Source organism: Ovis aries, chromosome 23, assembly GCF_016772045.2.
Source record: "Ovis aries strain OAR_USU_Benz2616 breed Rambouillet chromosome 23, ARS-UI_Ramb_v3.0, whole genome shotgun sequence".
NCBI classification, from domain to species: Eukaryota; Metazoa; Chordata; class Mammalia; order Artiodactyla; family Bovidae; genus Ovis; species Ovis aries.
The window spans coordinates 21,418,431-21,442,759 of NC_056076.1; the positions used below are offsets into that span (position 1 = coordinate 21,418,431).

General features: G+C 40.1%; 1 protein-coding gene across 2 annotated transcripts in view; it reads left to right on the forward strand.

The window, feature by feature from the left end:
- The first annotated feature begins 377 nt into the window (after window positions 1-377).
- RPRD1A (regulation of nuclear pre-mRNA domain containing 1A) overlaps window positions 378-24,329 on the forward strand; it is a 68,059-nt gene continuing 44,107 nt past the window's right edge. For both annotated transcript variants that reach the window (XM_004020428.6, XM_012103338.5), the window contains exon 1: window positions 378-683. In XM_004020428.6, the coding sequence (XP_004020477.1) occupies window positions 533-683 (151 nt within the window). In that variant the 5' untranslated portion in view covers window positions 378-532. The remainder of the gene's footprint in view (window positions 684-24,329) is intronic.

Consider the following 24,329-nt stretch of genomic DNA (forward strand, 5'->3'; position numbering starts at 1 on the left):
ATTTTAACTACCGCTTGGGAAACAGACCTTCTCCTAGGAGCTTGGCCAACCCCGCCCCGCCTCCCGCCCAGACCCGCCCCGCCTCCCGCCCAGGCCCGCCCCGCCTCCCGCCCAGGCCCGCCCCGCCTCCCGCCCAGGCCCGCCCCGCCTCCCGCCCAGGCCCGCCCCGCCTCCCGCCCAGGCCCGCCCCGCCTCCCGCCCAGGCCCGCCCCGCCTCCCGCCCAGACCCGCCCCGCCTCTTCAGCACTAGCCTCGGTCCCGCCTCTTCAGCACTAGCCTCGGTCCCGCCTCTTCCGCTAGGAGTTCCCGCCTCTCGGCCGCGCCTGGTCGGGGGGCGGGGCATCGGCCAGCCGTGACGTCACTGCCGGCTGGACGCCATCTTGCTGGTTTGCGGCCGGTGTTGGATGTGGCGGCAGTGGTGGTGAGGGCGTGGGGAAGGGTGGGGTGAGGGGGCGAGGCCGCGGCGGGGGCGGCGAAAGTCTCCTCCGCTCAGCCCCACCGCGTGGGACGGCGCAAACGCGGTGCCGGAGGGATGTCCGCTTTCTCCGAGGCGGCGCTGGAGAAGAAGCTGTCGGAGTTGAGCAACTCGCAGCAGAGCGTGCAGACCTTGTCCCTGTGGCTCATCCACCATCGCAAGCACTCGCGACCCATCGTCACCGTGTGGGAGCGGGAGCTGCGGAAAGGTGAGTCGGCCGCTCCTCGCCCCCCGGCCTTTTCCCTGGCGCCTCCGGGACCCCCCTCCCCGCGCTCCTTGGGATCCCCACTCCCCCAGCGACCCCAGCCCCCGGGTGCCCTGCACCGCCCCTACCCGGCGCCCCGGGCTCCCTGGCGTCGGTGGGCTGCCGGCGAGGAGGAGCGGCGTGCACCGCGCTTCCTGCGAAGCGATGTTTAGTAGGTGTTGTTGGATAAGATATAAAGGATTAGTGCTATGTTTAACGTGGAAACAGTAGCCAGGGGCTCAGGACTCCACTACTAATTACACTCAGAAATTTAGCAGTCAGGTTTTTTTTTTTTTTCATTGTGTACAGTCTAATGGAGGATAGGGGGAAGGGCAAAATTGGGAAGTATGGAAAGTAAAAGATTGTTATGGGGTTGGGAGATGATTTTATTTCTATAACACAAAACTATCTTGTAAAATCAAGACAGGAATCAGTTTTTAGACTGGGGGAGTCTAAAATAAGATGCATGATGTAATGGAAAGAATCCTGAATTTGTGGATTTTAGAGGACTGTAGATTCTAGGAGGACCTGGATTAGGGAGATTTCTTAATTTCTGGATTGCACGTGGCTCACCTGAAAATGTATTAGTTAAGTGATCTAAGGTACTTTCTTGGTCTATTATTACACGTCTTTAGGGTAGTGTCTTTATTTTACAAAGCATTCGATAGTGCTTCTGTAAGTGAAGTTAACTTTTTTCCAGCTGAAATCTGCTGTCACTAAAATATCTAGAAGAATCATTTCATTACTGCAGAGCAAATTTTTCCAGGAGAACCGACTGTATGATGGTGCGACTGAAAATTAAAATATTTGATCTGCTTAGTCTGGATTTATACCTTAATTTATTGGATAAAGAGAGTAGACTCTTTAATTATTGTTTCAGGCATCCGGATGTACCTGATATTATGAATTAAGCATTTTAGCTAACAGTTATTAATCAAATAAATGCTTGTGTACTGATCCATACGAAAGCCATATGTTGTATTAATACCCTATCCAAATTATTTATATAGAAAGGAGACAAGCTGTGATTTTCTTGTGTATTTGCTTGTTGTTAATTACTTAGAAAAAACTGATGTAGAGTCCTGTTTTTCACTTCATATGTTAAGTGTGTGTTTATTGGCCCTCATGGAGAAATTCACTTGTGAGTGGCCAAAAAGGTTTGAGAAACACAGACATAAATGTCTGGAAAATAGCTATGAACTTTGAGAAGGCAGGAATTATCTTTGCTTATCTACCTTATTAGATATGAAAATCAGCAACAGTTTTATATTGTTTATGTTGGAGGGGAGGGAGAAAGAGCAAAAGGATTGTTACCCAGACTATTCTTAAGAACTACCACAGATCAGTAGAAAAGTGGCCATTACTGTTAAAGGCATTTCACATAAGCAGAATCGTGAAAGACCAGTAAACGATACTCATCTTACTAATCAAGAAGACATAAATCAATGAAGTACTGCATTAGACCGTTTGGTTTGCAAAGTTTAAAAGTATGACAGAGAATTCCCTGATGATCCAGTGGTTAGGCCCCAAAGCTTTCACTGCGGGAAGTGGGGAGAGTACTGAGTTTGATCCCTAGTCAGGGAACTTAAGATCCTGCAAACGGAGGGAGAATGGCCCTGCAAAATGTATGACAGTGCCAAGGATTGGTGAGGAGGACAGGAAACAAGAACTCTCTTATACTGCTGCTAGTTGTGAAAAAGGAGATGAACTTAGTAACCTCTAATGAAGTTGAAGGCATATGTCCTTTGACCTACTAGTTCTATGACTATATCCTGGAAACTCAAGAAATTATTGTAGCCTGTTAATAAAAATAGATAAACAGTGTAGACATCTCATTAGAGTATGGACAACTGTGTTTTTACATTCATACAATATTAATATAATACAGTTTTCATGAATTAACTAGATCTACATGAAACAACATGACTGAATTAAAAAACAACAAACAAGGAAAATGTTGAGCTAAGAAAGCAAGGTGCAGACCATTATGCCATGTAGTGAAAGTCTGAAAACATGCTTGACCCCATAGGCCAAGATAGTGGGAGAGAGGAAATGAAAACAGATCTGTGTAGCACATAGTACATATATTTGAAACATGTATTGAAAATGATAAGATTCTCTGTTAGCTGAGTTTGGGAATGTTTTCATAGGTTTAAATATTCCATAAATAGAAAAAATTAAAGGCATGTAAATAGATGCTTTAGGGGAGAGAAGTGTTGGGTGTTGATGGTGAAGATAGAAATGATGGTAATTGTGGAGGTGATCACGCTGCTGCATTTTTCAGTGTGATGTGGGATTTTCTGCCAAGTGTTTCCTTTCCGTGACATGATTGTGCCTTTGTAGGGCACACATAACCTTTATGTCCTCCCCGTTCTCTGCAGTTTTGCTTATCAACTTTAGGATCCTTTGTTTTCTTTAGTATAATGATGATGACAGTAATTTACTGAGAACCAGGCATTATTTTAGACATCTTATTGTGATATCTTGAATCCTCACATTATCTCTGCAGAATAAGTATTTTACAAAGGATTGATCAAATTTGGAATGTCAAGAAATAAACTAAGGAAAATTAGTTGAACATTTTGTATTAAGCTTCGCATTTTTTAGTTTCTTGAAGTGGTTAAATGACATTGGTAGGGAAAAGTACTGATGAAAATGTAAGAACCAGTAGGTGAAATGCTATGTCAAATGCAGTTATGACGGTTTCCCCTGCTTGTCTGCTTATCTTTGTCTCCCTGAAAGAAAGATAATTTCTTTTTGGAGATATGTACCCCAGGGCCCCTAAGAAGAACAAAGTAGCTATATCCTTGATACATACAACACAGTGTAACCAAAAACAGAAGTGAGCATTTTCTTGTTTTGTAACAGCTCTGTTGAGATATAATTACCAAAATAATTAGAGCTCTATTGAGATACAATTACCTACCCTATAAGCATTCAGTTCAGTTCAGTTCAGTCGCCCAGTCGTGTCCGACTCTACGCGACCCCATGAATCACAGCATGCCAGGCCTCCCTGTCCATCACCAACTCCCAGAGTTCACTCAAACTTACGTCCATCGAGTTGGTGATGCCATCCAGCCATCTCATCCTCGGTCGTCCCCTTCTCCTCCTGCCCCCAATCCCTCCCAGGATCAGGGTCTTTTCCAGTGAGTCAACTCTTTGCATGAGGTGGCCAAAGGACTGGAGTTGCAGCTTTAGCATCATTCCTTCCAAAGAAATCCCAGGGCTGATCTCCTTCAGAATGGACTGGTTGGATCTCCTTGCAGTCCAAGGGACTCTCAAGAGTCTTCTCCAACATCACAGTTAAAAAGCATCAATTCATTGGCGCTCAGCTTTCTTCACAGTCCAACTCTCACATCCATACATGACTACTGGAAAAACCATAGCCTTGACTGGAAGGACCTTTGTTGGCAAAGTAATGTCTCTGCTTTTGAATATGCTCTCTAGGTTGGTCATAACTTTTCTTCCAAGGAGTAAGCATCTTTTAATTTCATGGCTGCTTACCATCTGCAGTGATTTTGGAGCTCCCCAAAATAAAGTCAGCCACTGTTTCCACTGTTTCCCCATCTATTTCCCATGAAGTGATGGGACCAGATGCCATGATCTTTGTTTTCTGAATGTTGAGCTTTAAGCCAACCTTTTCACTCTGCTCTTCACTTTCATCTTGAGGCTTTTTAGTTCCTCTTCACTTTCTGCCATAAGGGTGGTGTCATCTGCATATCTGAGGTTATTGATGTTTCTCCCGGCCCAGCATTTCTCACGATGTACTCCGCATATAAGTTAAATAAGCAGGGTGACAGTATACAGCCTTGACATAATCCTTTTCCTATTTGGAACCAGTCTGTTGTTACTAAGAACAAAGCCAGTGGAGGTGTTGGAATTCTAGCTGAGCTATTTCAAATCCTGAAAAATAATGCTGTGAAAGTGTTGCACTCAGTATGCCAGCAAATTTGGAAAGCCCAGCCGTGATCACAGGACTAGAAAGTGTCAGGTTTTCATTCTGATTCTGAGAAGGGCTATACCAAAGAATGTTCAAGCTACCATACAATTGCACTCATTTCACATGCTGGCAAGGTAAAGCTCAAAGTCCTTCCAGCTAGGCTTCAACAGTATGTAAACTAAGACCTTCAGATGTACAAGCTGAATTTAGAAAAGGCAGGGGAACCAGAGATCAAATTGCCAACATCCTTTGGATCATAGAAAAAGCAAGAGAATTCCAGAAAAACATCTATTTCTGCTTCATTGATTACAGTAAAGCTTTTGACTGTGTGGATCACAACAAACTGTGGAAAATTCCTAAAGAGATGGAAATGCCAGATCACCTTACTTGCCTCCCGAGAAACCTGTATGCAGGTCAAGAGGCAACAATTAGAACCAGACGTGAAACAAGGGACTGGTTCAAAATTGAGAAAGGAGTACATCAAGGCTGTTTATTGTCACCCTGCTCATTTAATTTATATGCAGAGTACATCATGTGAAATGCCAGGGTGGATGAAGCACAAGCTGGAATCAGGATTGTGGGGAGAAATATCAGTAACCTCAGATATGCACATACCACCACCCTTAATGGCAGAAGTGAAGAGAAACTAAAGAGCTTCTTGGTGAAAGTGAAAGAGGAGAGTGAAAAGGCTGGTTTAAAGCTCAGCATTCAGAAAACTAAGATCATGGCATCCAGTCCCATCACTTCATGGCAAATAGATGGGAAAAAAGTGGAAACAGTGGCAGATTTTATTTTCTTGAGTTCCAAAATCAGTGCAGATGGTGACTGCAGCCACAAAAGTAAAAGACGCTTACTCCTTGGAAGAAAAGCTATAAGAAACCTAGACAGTGTATTAAAAAGCAGAGATAATACTTTGCCAATAAAGGTTAGTATAGTCAAAGCTATGGTTTTTCCAGTAGTCTTATGTACAGATGTGAGAGTTGAACCATAAAGAAGGCTGAATGCCAAAAAATTGATGCTTTCAAATTGTGGTGCTGGAGAAAATTCTTGAGAATTCCACAGACATCAAGGAGATCAAACCAGTCAATCCTAAAGGAAATCAACACTGAATATTCATTGAAAGGACTGAAGCTGAAGCTCCCATACTTTGGCCACCTGTTTTGAAGACCCAACTCATTGGAAAAGACCCTGATGCTGGGAAAGACTGAAGGCAAAAAGAGAAGCATGGAGCAGAGGATGAGATGGTTAGATAGCATCACTGTCTTAATGGATATGAATCTGAGCAAACTCTGGGACGTGATGGAGGACAAAGGAGCCTGGCGTGCTGCAGTCCATGGGATCACAAAGAATTGGACTTAACTTGGTGACTGAACAACAGCAGCAATTGTTTTAGAATTTTTAAAAATACAGTTAATATGCTATAGCATGTAGAAAGCTTTTAATGATTAAGAATAATTTCACTTTATATATTTATAATTGATGCCTTAAAATATGTTTCCTGCCATCACTGTGCTGATGATTCAGTAATTTTTTTTTCTTTTTTAGCAGTCTAAATGCCACTGAATGGTATTTCTTGAGCACATCAAGCATGTACAAAACAACAGTTTATCGTCTTTTCCCCGCTCTTGTCCCGCTTCCCTGTTACTCTTCCTATATTTCGTATTTTAGTGAAAGGAATTACTGTCTACTAGTTGCCTAAACTCAGAACTTAAAGGTTGTCTTGACGCCTTTCTTCATACATGCCCCACCTGCAACTTTTTTTATTACTGTTCTAGCAGTATTTTTGTGTGTGTCCTATCCCACCCTACTGCCTAACTCCTCAACTTTTTTTGTTGTTGTTAATATTTATTTATTTGTCTTCATCGAGTCTTAGTAGTGGCATACAGAATCTTCTGTTGCAGGGCTGGGCTTCTCTCTGGTTACGATGGAAGGGCTCTAGAGCCCACAGGCCTGTTTGTTATGGTGCGTGGGCCTTAGTTGCCTCACGCCGTGTGGGATTTTAGGTCCCCCACCAGGAATCAAACCCATGCCCCTGCATTGGAAGGTGAATTCTTAACCAGTGGACCACCAGGGAAGTCCTGTCCACCTCTTTTACTAGCACTCTTGAGGTAATTTTACGTCTAGGTATGTATTCAGTAGAATTGAAAGCAGGTTTTCAGACGAATACTTTACAAGAATACTCACAGCGGTACAATTCACAATACCCAAAAGGTGAAAACAGCCTGACTGTCCATCAGTGCATGAGTAGATTCATGTGGTATATCCATGCCAAGAAACAGTATTCTGCCATGAAAAGGAATGAAATGCTGATTCATGTGCAGTGTGGGTGAACCTCAAAAACATGTGAAGTGAAATTTATATGAAATATCCAGAATAGATGAATCCACAAAGAGAGAAAGGCATTGCCAGAGACTCGGAGAGAAGAGGAATGGGAAATGAATGACTTGAATGGGTATGAGGTTGTCTTTGAGAGTGACAAAAGTGTTTTGGAATTAGATATAGGTGATGGCCGCACAACTGTATGATAAATGTCCCTGGGTTATATATATACTTTAACATTGTTAATTTAAACTTATATGAATTTCCTCTCAACTCAGAAAAGATACAGGGAATTCCCCAGCAGTCTAGTGGTTAAGACTGAACTTTAATTGTTGAAGGTCCAAGTTTGATCCCTGATTGGGGAACTAAGATCCCACAAGCTGCACAGTGTGGCCAAAATAAAATAAAAAGTAATAAAAAAGATTTAAAAAATTTAAAAAGATGATTTAACACCTTTTTGTATGTCTTTATGTTGTCTTCACAAACTGCATTTTGTATACATTGTGTGCCCATCATAAGATTTTTAGGAACTTCTGATGTGTTAAGGCCAATAATGAACTCCAGTTACAAACACTGACCTGTTTGAGGAAGACTTGGGAGAATTTCTAGCTTTTTCAGTCTGTCATATTGTTCTGCTCTTCCCATATTTATCCATTCTTAGAGAAGTGGTTCTGAAAATGTGGTCGCTAGATCCCCTTTGGTGGATCACCAAAACCCTTTTAGGAAGCATATGAGACAAGGTAAAAATTATTTTTCAAATACTACCAAGATATTCTCTCTCTCACAGCTCTTTTTGCTGTGTTGGTATGTTCTTTGATGGCGTAAAAGGAAAGGTGGGTGAAAACTGGTAGTGCCTAATAATTAATCAAGGCGGAGGCACCAGACTGTACCAGTAATCATTGTATTTTTCAAACTGCATGTTCACAGCTAAAAAAAGTCACTTTCCTGACTGCTGATCACAGTAGCTCAGCTTACTGATTTTGTTAAATCTTAACCCGTGTGTGTGTGTGTCTGTGTGTGTGCGTGGGCTTTTTCAATTATGGTAAAACATATGAAACATAAAATTTAACACTTTAACCTTTTTTCCCTCTTTATTTTAGTAAAATATACATAATGTTAATTTACCATTTTAACCATTTTTTAAGTGTACAGTTAAGTCAATTCGCACTGATTTGCAACTGTCATCACCATCCTCCTCCAGAACTTTTTTCATTTTCCCAAGCTGAAACTCCATTCCCATTAAACAGTAATTCCCTATTCTCTCCCACCCCTGGCAACCACCCATACTTCTGTGAGTATGAATTTGGCCACTCTGGGTTGGCTCGTTTAAGTGAAATCATGGAATTTATTCTTTTGGGAGTGGTTTATTTAACTTAACATAATTTTCCAGGTTCATCCATGCTGTAGCATGTGTCAGACGTTTTTCCCTTTTTAAGAGCTAAATAATAGTCTTGTATCTATATACCAGATTTTAGTTAATCATCTGTTGATGACAGTAGAGTTGCTTCCACTTTTTGGCTGTTGTGAGCAACACTGGTATGAACAAGATTGTACAAATATCTGTGTTTGAGTGCCTTCTTCAGTTCTTCTGAGTGTGTGCCCGGAAGTGAAGCTGGAAAATCCTGTGGTAATTCCGTGTCTGGTTTTGTGAGGAACAGCTGCACTGGTTTCCGCACTGACTGCGCCGTCTTATGTTGCCCCTTGCAGTGCGCCAGGACTCCAGTTTCTGCACATCTTCTTCAGTACACAGTGTTTTCTGTTGTTGTTGTTGTTTTTTGGTTTGTTTCGAGAAAAGACATTCTAATGATTATGGAGTAGTATCTGTGGTTTAATTTTCCTTTCCATAATAACCAGTGAAGACTATGTATGCAGGTGTTTGTTTGTGGGCTCTTTATTCTATCCTGTTGGTCTGTACATCTGTCCTTATGCCTATACTATACTATTCTGATTACTGTTGTTTTCTCTTAAGTACTGAAATCAGCAAATAGTCTTTTAACTTTAATTTTCTTTTTAAGATTCTTTTGGCTATTTAGGATCAGTTGGAAATCTATCTGAATTTTAGGATGGGTTTGGCATTTTGACAGGGATTCCATTTAATTTGTAGGTTAATTTGAATATGGTTATCTTAGTAGTATTAAATCTTCCAGTCCATGAAAATGAGATATATTCCAATTTATTTGTATCTTTTATTTCTTGTTATGGTTTTCAGTATACAAGTCTTATACCTGTTTGGTTAAATTTATTCCTAAATATTTTATTCTTTTTGATAAAATTATAAATAGAATTCTTAGTTTATTTTTTCTATTGTTCATTGTTAGTTTATAGAAATGCAGTTCATTTTTTAATGCTTTATATGCTGCACGTTTGCTGAATTCATTTATTAGCTCTAACAGTTTTTTGTGGACTCATTAGGGTTTTATTTACAACAAGTAACATTGATGATCACAGATAATTTTACTTCTTTGCTTCTAATTTGGATCTTATTTCTTTTTCTTGCCTGATTGCTCTCCCTAGAAGTTCTAGTAGTATGTTGAATAAAAGTGGTGAAAGTGAGCATTCTTCTCTTTTTCTGGATTGTAGGGGAAAAGCTCTCAGTGTTTGACTAGAGAATCGCATTAGATGTGATTACATGTCTTTTAAATAATCTGTGTAACAAAATGAGAAGTATACATGAAGTTCTGTATACTGCACATTCTGGAGGAAATACACCTGTGTGATTGCGTTCTGAGCTAAACCAGCTGCTTTTTCCATGGAATATCATTTTATTTGAAAAAACTGACTGATGAGAGAAACGGCGATTATTGAGACATGGATATTTGCCAGATGTTTTCTCAAAATGACTGTAATGAGTCTGTTTACTCAAGAAAGAAAACTGACAGTATTTGTTGCCCATTATACAATTTTCAAACAAAAACAAGAATTTTGGAAAATTTCACGTGCCGTCTTGAGCCCGACACCTCAGAGCTTTTAAACACTTTCCCAATGAAATCAGTAGTGATACTTTTGCAAAAGTAATTTTTAAAAATAATCACCTAATAAAATGTTGAGCTTTTGGAATGCTTTTGTAACTCAGTAAACCAGTGTTTATCAAGAAACTAATTTGTGATTTACAAAATGATAATGTAAGTCAAAGATCCATTCAAAGAGCATGATAGATTAAAGTATTTTAATGTAAGAGAGTTTTAGAAGTTCGCTGATAGGGTTTTAGATTCCATATTGCAATTTAGAATCTTTTAAAAAACTATGGCTTTTTGTATTTTGGTGTAGTTTCAAAGAATATCCGAAACTGTCTGTAACTGTTGAGACAGTTTGCTCTTACCAAGTTTATCTGGGTGTGGTCTGCTTTTTTTCATTGCTTTCAGTAAAACAATGTATTGTAGTATATTCTATAGGGAGACAGATAGGAGAATCCATCTATATTCTATTGAGGTGGAGATTTGCAAAAATGTAAAACAGTATGACTCACTTAAGATTTTTGGGGAGAAATGTATTTTTTAAACAAATGCTATTTGTATTAACATGTAACTTTAAAGATTATGTTAAGAATTCCTCTTTTAATTTTTAATAAGGTACATATTGATGGGTATAAGAACATGATGGGATTGAGACCAGAAAGTGTGAGAGCTGTTTTCAGATTAACAGAGACCATGAGTTCTTCACATCAATTTTATTTTAGCTCATCTTGCCTAATTCAGTGTAGTAATTGTTTTCATTTTTAAAACTCTAGCTTTTAGATTCTTTTGGAGTTAAGTAACTGAAATTGATATTAATGTCTATAAATAAATATGTAGAGTGAACACTAGATTTTCTTCTAACCACCCTCTTCTGGAAGTGCTGGTGTAGTGATTTTTTAGCCCCCAAACATGACATTTTTAAAAATAGTGTTTATTTTTCTATAATTATAGATTCACAGTCAGTTTTAAGAAATAATACAGAGAGATCCTGCTTACCTACTGCCAGCTTTCGCCAATGGTAGCATCACAGAAAACTAGTTTTTTTAAAAAAATCTGATATTATGGATCCTGCAAAACATCACAGCTATGGGATTGATATTGATATAGTCAAAATATGGAACATACCCATCACCACAAGCAACCCCTCGTGTTGCCTTTTAGCTACATCCACCTCAATCCCAACACACCACTGTTTAATCCTAGTTGATCAAATTTTTCTTTATAAATTATGTTTTATTAGACCTGTTTTTCCAAACAGTTTGTTGGAAAATATTTATAGTTTTGCATGTAATAGTTAATTTTTATATAAGGTGTAAAATTTAGATCAAGGTTTAAATGATCTAGTATCATTTGTTGAAAAAGCAGAGTATCTTTCCTTTATTGAATTGCTTTGCTCCGTTGTCAAAATGGACTTGAGCGTATTTGTGTGATTCTGTTTCTGGGTTCTCTGGCCTAGTCCATTGATCCACGTGTGTCTCCTTTCACCAGTGCCACAGGTGATCTTTATTACTCTGTTAGCTATATGACAAGTCTTGAAATTGGGTACGTTGATTCCTTACAGAATTGTTTTAGCTCTTCTGGTTCTTTTGCCTTTCTCAACAGATTTCAGAATAATCTGGTCTATATCAATAAAGATTATTTTGCTTAGAGTTTTTGATAAGAGTTGCATTAATCCAGTTTAGGGAGAATTGACACCTTAATTATGTCACTTCTAATCCAGGAATAGAGTATATTTCTCCATTTATTTATAATTTTTGATTTTTTTTATAACTGTCAAATAGCTTTCAGTACTCAAGTCTTGTGTTTTGTTATGTTTACATTTAAATATATCGATTATTTGGAGCAATTTTAAAGGATATTATATTTTTGATTTTACTGTTCACGTATTTATTGCTAATATATTGAAAAACATATTTCACTATGAAAGGCTGTATATTGTCACCCTGCTCATTTAACTTATATGCAGCGTACATCATGCAAAATGCCGGGCTGGATGAAGCTCAAGCTGGAATCAAGATTGCTGGGAGAAATATCAACCACCTCAGATATGCAGATGACACCACCTTTATGGCAGAAAGTGAAGAGGAACTAAAAAGCCTCTTGATGAAAGTGAAAGAGGAGACTGAAAAAGTTGGCTTAAAGCTCAACATTCAGAAAACGAAAATCATGGCATCTGGTCCTATCACTTCATGGGAAATAGATGGGGAAACAGTGGAAACAGTGTCAGACTTTATAACAGTGTCAGAAAAGTTATGACCAACCTAGATAGTGTGTTGAAAAGCAGAGATATTACTTTGCCGACTAAGGTCCGTCTAGTCAAGGCTATGGTTTTTCCAGTGCTCATGTATGGATGTGAGAGTTGGTCTGTGAAGAAAGCTGAGCGCTGAAGAATTGATGCTTTTGAACTGTGGTGTTGGAGAAGACTCTTGAGAGTCCCTTGGACTGCAAGGAGATCAGCCCTGGGATTTCTTTTGGAAGGAATGATGCTACAGCTGAAACTCCAGGACTTTGGCCACCTCATGCAAAGAGTTGACTCATTGGAAATGACTCTGATGCTGGGAGGGAGTCGGGGCAGGAGGAGAAGGGGACGACAGAGGATGAGATGGCTGGATGGCATCACTGACTTGATGGACGTGAGTCTGAGTGAACTCCGGGAGTTGGTGACGGACAGGGAGGCCTGGCATGCTGCAATTCATGGGTCGCAAAGAGTCGGACACGACTGCGCGACTGAACTGAACTGAACTGAGTGGTCTGGGGTGAAGTTTGAGCTTTGGAAGAGCGACTGAAGTGAACTGAATGTATAAAATGATGACTGTAATTAACATTGCTGTATGGTGGCTCAGGTGGTAAACCATCTGCCTGCAAAATGGGAGACCCAGTTTGATACCTGGGTTGGAAGATCTCCTGGAGAAGGGAATGGCTATTCTGGCCTGGAGAATTCCATGGACAGAGGAGCTGGCAGGCTACAGTCCATGGGGTGGCAGAGAGTTGGACACGACTGCGTGACTAACAGTTTAGTATGGTATATATGACAGTGTTAAGAAAGTAAAGCCCAAGAGGTCTCATCAGAAGGAGGAAAAAAGTTAAAAAAATTTTTTTTTCTTTTATTGCATCTATATGAGATGACAGATTTTAACTTAATTGTGGTAGTCAGTTCACGGTATATGTAAGCCACTGTGTTGTACTCCTTAAATGATATAGTGCTTTGTGTCAGTTGGATCTCAAAAAACCAGGGTGGGGAAAGCAGCTTTATTTTTGTGTATCACTTTCATTTTTTTCTGCTTCTACTTTTTTTTATTTCTCCTTATTACCTTGTTTTATGAATTTATTTTTATTTTGTTCTTATTGTAGGTTTTTGAGGTGAGAGCTTAGATTATTGACGTTAGACTTGTTCACCTTTTCTAGTCTGTGCATTTAGTGCTGCAAGTTTCTCTCAATACTGCTTCAGCTTTATTCCAGAAATTTTGAATTTTCAGCATATTTGCATATGCTAGTTGAAGCATTTATATGATGGCTGTCTTAAAATTTTTATCAATTCTCAAGTCTCTGTCATCTTTGTATTGGTATCTGTTGATTGTCTTTTTTTCGTTCAGTTTGAGATCTTGATGTTTGGTATGGTGGATTTTTTGCTTGATACATAAAAGAGCCGTTTAGACAAGGCTGTGGTTTTTCCAGTGGTCATGTATGGATGTGAGAGTTGGACTGGGAAGAAAGCTGAGTGCCGAAGAATTGATGCTTTTGAACTGTGATGTTGGAGAAGACTCTTGAACTACAAGGAGATCCAACCAGTCCATCCTAAAAGAGATAAGTTCTGGGTGTTCATTGGAAAGTGAAAGTGAAGTCACTCAGTCGTGTCCGACTCTTAGTGACCCCGTGGACTGCAGCCCACCAGGATCCTCCGTCCATGGGATTCTCCAGGCAAGAATACCGGAGTGCGTTCCCATTTCCTACTCCAAGGAATCTTCCCAACCCAGGGATCGAACCCAGGTCTTCTACATTGCAGGCAGACGCTTTAACCTCTGAGCCACCAGGGAAGCCCCGTTCATTGGAAGGATTGATTCTAAAGCTGAAACTCCAGTACTTTGGCCACCTCATGCGAAGAGTTGACTCATTGGAAAAGACTGATGCTGGGAAGGATTGGGGGCAGGAGGAGAAGGGGACGACAGAGGATGAGATGGTTGGATGGCATCACCAACTCGATGGACTTGAGTGTTAGGGAACTCCAGGAGTTGGTGATGGACAGGGAGGCCTGGCATGCTGCAGTTCATGGGGTCGCAGAGTCGGACACGACTGAGTAACTGAACTGAACTGACTGATGAGACTTTGGACCTTATCTAATTCTATTTTAGCCGGGTATCTCTGACACTACCCCGTCAGGAGAGGGAGGTCTTTTCCATTACTGTTGGGTGTGAGTGGGGGTTTTAGCTTCCCGTGAGACTCACCCTGCTCCCACAGACGTGTAGGAGTGAATGTGTGGGCCCAGTAGTGCTGGACCATGGTGGAGGTCCTGGCTTTCCCCTAGTCCTTCTGTGACACCACCCCGGTAAGGGGTGCCTCCCTGCTGCTGGGTGGGGTGGAAGCACAGGCTCTCTGCTTTGCCTTCTCTGACAACACTCTGGAGAGGTGTTACACTCCACATTACAGGCTTTGCTGCTGTGGGTGTGAGTGGGGCCACTGATTCTGTTTCCTTTTCCTTTCTGTAGTGTGTTTGGTTGGAGTAGGTAGGTTAGTTTCTAGAAGTTTTCTGTCTTCTTAGGCTGCCCTTTTCCTACTCTTTTGACTAAAGCGAGAAAGCTTTTGTTGGGGTTTTTTATATTTGCACCTGTTAGGACTTCTGGGTTGCTGGCCTTGTCAACTTTGAATCTGAGATATCTGAGGCAAAATGAAAACTCTGGGAACCCACCTTGTGTTGAACTCCCAAGGCCTCTAGCCAGTCTACCTTCTCTTTTTTTTCCTGTGTTTGATTTATTTATGATGTCCAGGATTTGTAGTTTTACTTTGAGGAGGACTAGAAAAACATGTCTGCTCTATCTTCTCAGAAGCTGAAGTCTCCTACAAATTGGTCTCTATATTGGAATTAGGACACATCATTTGTTACTGAGACTAGTGTTTTCCACCAGTGTTTTCTTGTCTTTGATATAATAGGATATTTTCAGGTTTATGTGTTGTGTTAAGTATTAACAAGTTTATTTTAATGTAGCTGTATGCCAGGCACTTGTGCTTTTTATTGCTTTAAAGCATGCCTTTATTGTATGTGTTTTAAAATACAATAGTAGGTAAAACTGCTAAGTAAATTTGATTGCAAAGACGTCAGTTACCCTCACATTAATCTGTAAGTTCAGAGCAGTCTGAGAAATTTAACTCTTAATTCTGTAAATCTTTGGAAAATATGAATGTGCAGGATGAGCTATGGCAGTTTTTGTCTTGAGAATTTTGACAGTTTTGACCGGAAAACAGTAATAGAAATAGTATGTCCTTCTTGGTATCCATGGAGACTGTAAAGACATGAAATGAGCCGAGTATGTTATTGGTACAGGAATAATAATATATATGGAAGACACAGAGTGGAGATTTGTGAGACCTATTTTATGTGGGCATTTGGCGAATTAGATGCTTGAAATTCATGGGATAAGAGATAGGAAGTGCTGTGTACTCAGCTGCTTCATGCTGTGTACTGAGTTGCTTCATTCACATCCAACTCTTTACGACCCTATGACTATAGCCTGGCATCTGTTCATGGGGATTCTTGAGGCAAGAATATGGAGTAGATTGCCATGCCCTCTTCCAGGGGAACTTCCTGACTGACCCAGGGATTAAACCTGCATCTCTTCAGTCTCCTGCATTGGCAGGCAGGTTCTTTACCACTAACATCACCTGGGAAGGCCAAAGAGGATATTGACAAGTAATTCTTAGATTCCTAACTAATATCATCTATGCAATTAATTCAGTTGAATTACAGATACAGCACTGAAAAGATTCAGCTATAGAGTCATATAAGAAAAAATATATATTTATAATTTCTAGTTTTGGATCATGAATAAAGTATAGGCCATGAGTCATATAGGAAATAAATAGATTTGGCCACATAAAATTATAAAATCCCCAAATGCAGAAAATACCAAGTTTTGGTTTTAAGCAACAGGTTCAGAGAAAATATTTGTACTACCTAAAATAGGAAAAAGCTAATATTTATAACATATAAAATGCTCTTGTGAGTTTTGATAAGAAAAAGCTCAGTAGAAAAATGAGGAATGTGATGTGAATAGGCAATTTACAAAAGAAGGAAAATAAATAAATCAGTTTTATTAGTATATAGGGAATTACAAATGAAAACACAATCATTTTACTCTGGGGAGATTGGCAGAGATCTTAAATATTAGTAGTAGTATCTTGATGATGTAGAGAAATGAACATTTTCATGTGGGAGAAATTCAAACAGTTGACCTCTTTGGTGGGCAGCCTGACAATGTCTGTCAAAATTTAAACAACATACCTTTTAACCTATTACCTCTGCCTGTTAGAATCTATCCTGTAGACATACTTGCTCAGGTTTACAAAGATAAAAGATATTAAAGATTTGAAACAACATATATATGTCTCATGTGACTACAGTTGAGTCACTCAGTCATGTCCAACTCTTTGCGACCTCATGGACTGCAGCACGCCACGCTTCCCTATCGCCAACTCCCAGAGTCTACTCAAACTTATGGCCATTGTGTCAGTCATGCCATCCAACCATCTTATCATCTGTCGTCTCTTTCTCCTCCTGCCTTCAATCTTTGCTAGCATCAGGTCTTTTCAAATGAGTCAGTTCTTCCCATCAGGTGGCTAAAATATTGGAGTTTCAGTCTCAGCATCAGTCCTTCCAATGAACACCCAGGACTGGTCTCCTTTAGGATGGACTGGTTGGATCTTCTTGTAGTCCAAGGGACTCTCAAGAGTCTTCTCCAACACCATAGTTTAAAAGCATCAACTCAGTAGTTATTAAAAGGAATGAGGCTCCTAAAGAGTTTGGTGACAGATCTGTTTATGAAGACAAAAATGCTTTGGATATTTGAAGTGTGAAAAAACTGCAAAACATTATGTATAGTGTGATCTTATTGAAGAAAAAAATCCTCTGTATGGGGTATCTGTGGACATGTGAATGAGTATATGGTATTTGCAAAGGCACAGTTAATGGTGTGGAAACTATACACTATAATAATGAGCTCATTCATGATAAGGGGGTGGAGATGAAAGGAGATTTCACTTTTTACACTCCAACTTAGATTTTTAACTGTTTATGATAGACAAAATTGTATACAGAAGTAGGAGACAGTAAGATTTTGAACTTCAGTGAACCCATCATCCAGCTTCAACATTATTTATGTAACATTATCTTTCTGATTTCATCTCCCTAAATCTTCCCTACCCTGATATTTTTTTCTGTGTTTTTTTAAAGCAAAACCTAGACTTCAGAGCATTTACATATATTTATAATTGATAAAGTAAGCTTTATGTTAAATTTTTAGTATAATTGTAAGAGCTCTGTCACACTTAACAAAGTTAACTTCGTTGACTTAAAAAAATTTTTTTTGAAACTAGTTCATGTTCAGTATCCTAGATTCCCTAAAAAAATGTCTCTTTGTAGTTAATGTTCAGAACAGAATCCAACAAGGTCCATTTATGACATTTGGTTAATAGGTCTCTTAAATTTGTGTCTCCCACACACACATTTTTTCATGCAGTTTATTTGTTGAGATTATCAGATGCACTATATAATTTCCCTCCTTAGGCATTTGACTGATTCAATCCCTATGGTGTCATTCTCAAAGAATACTTTCTTGCCTATTTTATGCACTTCTTGCTGCATCACATTAAGAGATCTCTAATGTCAAGTTTGTTTTCTTTTTAAAAGTGAGATTGTTCAGTGGATTTAGTTGTTGTCATTGTGACTCTGTTAAAAAGTCCCCTGTCACCTTTCAAAGGCTTCCCAGATGGGGCAGTGGTAAAGAATCCACCTGCCAGTGTAGGAGACTCAGGAGATGTGGACTCAATCCCTGGGTCGGAAGGATCCCCTGGAGGAAGAAATGGTAGCCCACTCCAGTATTCTTCCCATGGACAGAGGAGACTGGCAGGCTATAGTCCTTGGGACCGCAGAGCTCAAACGTGACTGGGCGCGCACACACATGCACCATCTCCTTTCACCACGTGGTTTTAGCAGCTTGTGATGGTGGTGGGTTAGACTCTTTATCAGGAGTTACAAAACTATGAATTTTTAATTATTTCATTCTTTCTGTGTTTATTATCCAGAGTTCTTTTCTAACAGTGGTTCTCAAAAACATGGGCCTCTGCAGAATCAGTATCATGTGAGTATTTGTTGAAAATGCAAATTCTTGGGTCCTGTCCCAGAAACTTTGTCAGTAGGAACCAGTTATCTGCGTATTAACAGGCCCTCTAAGTGATTCTGAGCATGCTGAAATTTCAGCATTTGTGTATAAGAACTTCCCTTCATCAACCATTGACTCTGGAATACAGTTCACACAGAAAAGGAGGCTAAATGGCTCATTTTCCCCGCTTTGTCAACTGAATCAGTTACTTAGCAACCACTTTTTAAAAGTATTTTTTATGAACTTACAGATTTTTAGATGATTATGTTTTAGATCACTGAGTCATCTTTTTGATCGTGGAGCATTGCCTATGTCCTCTGGATACAACTGTGGTAGTTTTTAAAATAGGTTTCTTACTTTCTATCACGACAAGATGTTACAGGCTTATCTTATGTAGTTCCTGGTCTTGTTAATAAAATATTATTTAGGGATTGTAGTAGGTGTTGATTGACTTTAGTGCATTTCTCTGAGTGCATTTAATTCAACACTTATTTCATTGGTAAATAGGGATAATTACTCTGTAGGATTGTTTTGAAGATTAAAAGAGATATATAATAAACTTCTAGAATAGTGCCTAGGTCTTAAGAAACTTAGTATTATTTTAAAGATATTATTTTTAATAGACCAAAAAAGTTTTAGTTTCAGTTCCACTCTGTATGCATAATGTGAACAAACAATGTGACATGTATTCTTGAGATCTTTTCCAGTTCGCATTGTCTTTTATAGTGGTATAGTGGTCTGGGGACATGGAACAACAGACTGGTTCCAAATAGGAAAAGGAGTACGTCAAGGCTGTATATTGTCACCCTGCTTATTTAACTTAAATGCAGAGTACATCATGAGAAACGCTGGACTGGAAGAAACACAAGCCGGAATCAAGATTGCCAGGAGAAATATCAATAACCTCAGATATGCAGATGACACCACCCTTATGGCAGAAAGTGAAGAGGAAGTAAAAAGCCTCTTGATGAAAGTGAAAGAGGAGACTGAAAAAGTTGGCCTAAAGCTCAACATTCAGAAAACGAAGATCTTGGCATCTGGTCCCATCACTTCATGGGAAATAGATGGGAAACAGTGGAAACAGTATCAGACTTTATTTTTTGGGGCTCCAAAATCACTGCAGATGGTGACTGCAGCCATGAACTTAAAGGACGCTTACTCCTTGGAAGAAGAGTTATGACCAACCTAGATAGCATATTCAAAAGCAGAGACATTACTTTGCCGACTAAGGTCCATCTAGTCAAGGCTGTGGTTTTTCCAGTGGTCATGGATGGATGTGAGAGTTGGACTGTGAAGAAGGCTGAGTGCCGAAGAATTGATGCTTTTGAACTGTGATGTTGGAGAAGACTCTTGAGAGTCCCTTGGACAGCAAGGAGATCCAACCAGTCCATTCTGAAGGAGATCAACCCTGGGATTCCTTTGGAAGGAATGATGCTAAACCTGAAACTCCAGTACTTTGGCCACCTCATGCGAAGAGTTGACTCATTGGAAAAGACTCTGATGCTGGGAGGGATTGGGGACAGGAGGAGAAGGGGACGACAGAGGATGAGATGGCTGGATGGCATCACTGACTCGATGGACGTGAGTCTGAGTGAACTCCAGGAGTTGGTGATGGACAGGGAGGCCTGGCATGCTGCAGTTCATGGGTCGCAAAGAGTCGGACACGACTGGGCGACTGAACTGAACTGAACTGAGTGGTCTGGGGTGAAGTTTGAGCTTTGGAAGAGCAGCAAGTCCACACTACCCAGGAGCCCTTTTCAGTACGTGGCTCACGTGCATCATTTAATATATAGCTCAAGTGTTCCCCTGTTATGACAGTTCTTTTTTGGTAATTCTGAATCCCCTTCAGATTCTTGATCTTCCCCCAAAGTAAAGCTATCTACTGTGTGTGTGGATATGTTTTAATTCAATAATATATCTTAGATATCTTTCTATATCTATATATAAATATATCCCACTTTTTAATAGCTATTCAGTTTAGTTCAGTCGCGCAGTCATGTCCGACTCTTTGAGACCCCATGAATTGCAGCATGCCAGGCCTCCCTGTCCATCACCAACTCCCGGAGTTCACTGACTCACGTCCATCGAGTCAGTGATACCATCCAACCATCTCATCCTCTGCCGTCCCCTTCTCCTCCTGCCCCCAATCCCTCCCAGCATCAGAGTCTTTTCCAATGAGTCAACTCTTCGCATGAGGTGGCCAAAGTACTGGAGTTTCAGGTTTAGCATCATTCCTTCCAAAGAAATCCCAGGGCTGATCTCCTTCAGAATGCACTGGTTGGATCTCCTTGCAGTCCAAGGGACTCTCAAGAGTCTTCTCCAACACCACAGTTCGAAAGCATCAATTCTTCGGCGCTCAGCCTTGTTCACAGTCCAACTCTCACATCCATACATGACTACTGGAAAAACCACAGCCTTGACTAGATGGACCTTAGTCGGCAAAGTAATGTCTCTGCTTTTGAATATACTATCTAGGTTGGTCATAACTTTTGTTCCAAGGAGTAAGCGTCTTTTAAGTTCATGGCTGCAGTCACCATCTGCAGTGATTGAGCTATAGAGTATGGATTATATGAATATATCATGATTTATCTAATTCTGTCTTTTGTGTTGTTTCGTGAATATCCTTTGTGGTTTTTTTGTGCATTTATGAGAAGATACCATAGGATAAACTCCTAAAAGGGAAATTTGCAGGGTGAAGGGATTCGTGTATTTACATTTTTCATAGGTATTGCAGAATTATTTTTGTAAAAAGTCACACTAATTTAAATTTTAATCATGTTTGGAGGTATCTAAAGAGGATAATCTTAACTCATACTCTTGCCAACTTTAGTGTCAGACTTGTCTTGATCAATCTAATAGGTAGAAATGGTAGTTGGCTTTAGTTGATTAACATTTGTAGTTCTTTGACCTTCCCATTCACACTGTTGGCTTATTCTTCTGTGGGGTTATGATTTGCGAGAACTCTAAAATGGAGGAGGGGGGAAAGGAAAATATTGGAAGTGAATACATTGAAAATAAAGAGTAGCTGTATCTGTAAGAAAGTTCGTCTTTTCGTAATGTGAATTTGAAGTGGAGGTTTCTGAGAGTAGTGTAATTGCATTCCCCTTTCAGCTGGGTGAGGTTAAGACCAGAAGCTAAGTTAGTAGAACAAATAATTACAGACATAAAGGTTTAGCGCAAATTTTATTGATTTAGTAAATGTTGAGTAAATTATGACTTAGCTGCTGGGCTTGATTCCATAGATTGGTGCATGAGCCTGGCAATTGTTACTTTCGATGGGATTTAGTTGGGAAGCACTAGATTAAATAAAAACAGTTAAATGGTTGGAATAAATGCTCCATAGGAAAAGTATGAGGTGGCATGAGAGCATATCAGGACTGCCTCACCAATGTGTGGTGGGTGGTCAGAGAAAAACCAGAGGAACCCGTTTCACTGAGGTCTAAAGTAGGCGTAGGAGTCCAGGAAGTTCGGGCTTGAAGAAAGAATAGTGTTGAGGTGGAGTTAGATCTTTCTGGGCCTTTGGTTGTGGTAAGGATTTAAAATGTTATCTGGAGAACAATAGAAAATCTTGGAAGGATTTTAAGCAAAGGATGGGCTACCAAAAGTCTGAAGCATCCCGGCAGTGATGCAGGAATACGCCGGCACTATCCATTTTCACCCACCTCACCTGTTAAGAAGCAGTCATCTGTGTTTGACTGAACTCTTTGTCCCATCTGGGATAGATAGAATCTATTCAAGAATCATCTGCTGGTTTTGTATTTTCTGTGGCAAAGAGTATTACTAAGAGGTTTCTGCTTACAGCCACCTCAGTCAGTCAGTTCAGTCGCTCAGTCGTGTCCGACTCTTTGCGACCCCATGAAGCACAGCACGCCAGGCCTCCCTGTCCATCACCAACTCCTGGAGTTCACTCAGACTCACGTCCATCAAGTCAGTGATGCCATCCAGCCATCTCATCCTCTGTCATCCCCTTCTCCTCCTGCCCCCAATCCCTCCCAGCATCAGAGTCTTTTCCAATGAGTCAACTCTTTGCATGAGGTGGCCAAAGTACTGGAGTTTCAGCTTTAGCATCATTCCTTCCAAAGAAATCCCAGGGTTGATCGCCTTCAGAATGGACTGGTTGGATCTCCTTGCTGTCCAAGGGACTCTCAAGAGTCTTCTCCAACTCCACAGTTCAAAAGCATCAATTCTTCGGTGCTCAGCTTTCTTTACAGTCCAACTCTCACATCCATACATGACTACTGGAAAAACCACAGACTTGACTAGATGGACCTTAGTCGGCAAAGTAATGTCTCTGCTTCTGAATATGCTGTCTAGGTTGGTCATAACTTTTCTTCCAAGGAGTAAGCGTCCTTTAATTTCATGGCTGCAGTCACCATCTGCAGTGATTTTGGAGCCCCCAAATATAAAGTCTGGCACTGTTTCCACTGTTTCCCCATCTATTTCCCATGAAGTGATGGGAGCAGATGCCATGATCTTCATTTTCTGAATGTTGAGCTTTAGGCCAACTTTTTCAGTCTCCTCTTTCACTTTCATCAAGAGGCTTTTTACTTCCTCTTCACTTTCTGCCATAAGGGTGGTGTCATCTGCATATCTGAGGTGATTGATATTTCTCCCGGCAATCTTGATTCCAGCTTGTGTTTCTTACAACCACCTAGCCATCCATATGAACATGTTTTCTGGTCTGTGAATCAGTTTATCATGGGAATAAGTGAGGCTGTCGGACAGTTAATAAATCTTTAGTAGATTTTTGTTTTCAAGATAATGGGTTTTCTTATTTCCTCCTGTAAGAATTGCACTGGTACTCATTATTTTGTGTGTGTATGTATACATGCATGTGTATGTAACATTTATTTATTTTTTTTTTTTTTTGCTGCTTCTCTATATAGAAGACGTCTCTTAGAAAGTTCTTAACATTTATAGATGACAAAAAATTTTTTTTAGCTATTTGTTGTATTTATCAGCATTATCATCTACTGTGGTTGTAAGTTTCAGTCTCCATAAAACACCGTGATTAAATTAGATTTTAATATTCCGTATATATCAAAGCAAGTAGGCCTGTGGTCTGAACAGTGTAAGAAAATAAGTAATGATATTACCATTATCCTATCTGATTATGAAGAAGTAAAATTAGATTTTGAATTCATTATGTGTTAGACTAGATGCCATTTCTGTAATTCTTTGAATAGGTTTGTTTCTTTTTCTTTATTTAATAGCCTGGTCTCATCTTTTTGAAGCTTTGTAACTGATCTTCTATTTGAATTATTTGTTGGTTTTTTTTTTTTAATGATTTTTAAAATTTAATTTTATCGGCTGTGCTGGGTCTTCATTGCTATACAGGCTTTTCTCTAATTGCAGCAAGCAGGGGCTACTCTGTAGTTGCTGTGCTTGGACTTCTCATTGTGGTGGCTTCTCGTTGCAGAGCATGGGCTCCCCGATAAGTGCTTCAGTAGGTGCAGCACTTGGGCCCAGGAGTAGTTGCGGCTCCCAGGCTCATAGCTGTGGTGCTCGGGCTTAGTTGCTTTGAGGCTTGTAGGATCTTCCTGGATCAGGTATCGAACCTGTGTCTCCTGCATTGACAGGTGCATTCTTTACCACTGAGCCACCAGGAAAGCCCTCTTTCTGAATTACTGTGTAACTATTTCTTACTTGTGTGATGAACTGAACTTGCTTTGCCCTTTTTTGAGGTGTATGCTCAACTTTTTAGGTAATACTATGTTTTCACAGATTAGCAGCTCTCAGAATTTAATTATTATTTGTTTTGATGTACCTGTTCATATACAAGGGCCCTGGACAAAGGGCTATGCTTAGTACCTGTGTGTCCGCATGTGCATGCTCAGTTGCATCCAACTCTCTGCACCCCATAGACTGTAGCCCACCAGGCTCCTCTGTCCTTGGGATTTTACAAGTAGAAATACTGGAGTGGGTTGCCATTTCCTTCTCCAAGGGATCTTTGTGGCCTAGTGATCGAACGCATGTCTCCTGCATCTCCATGAATTTTGACCACTGCGCCACCTGCATCATGGGGAAT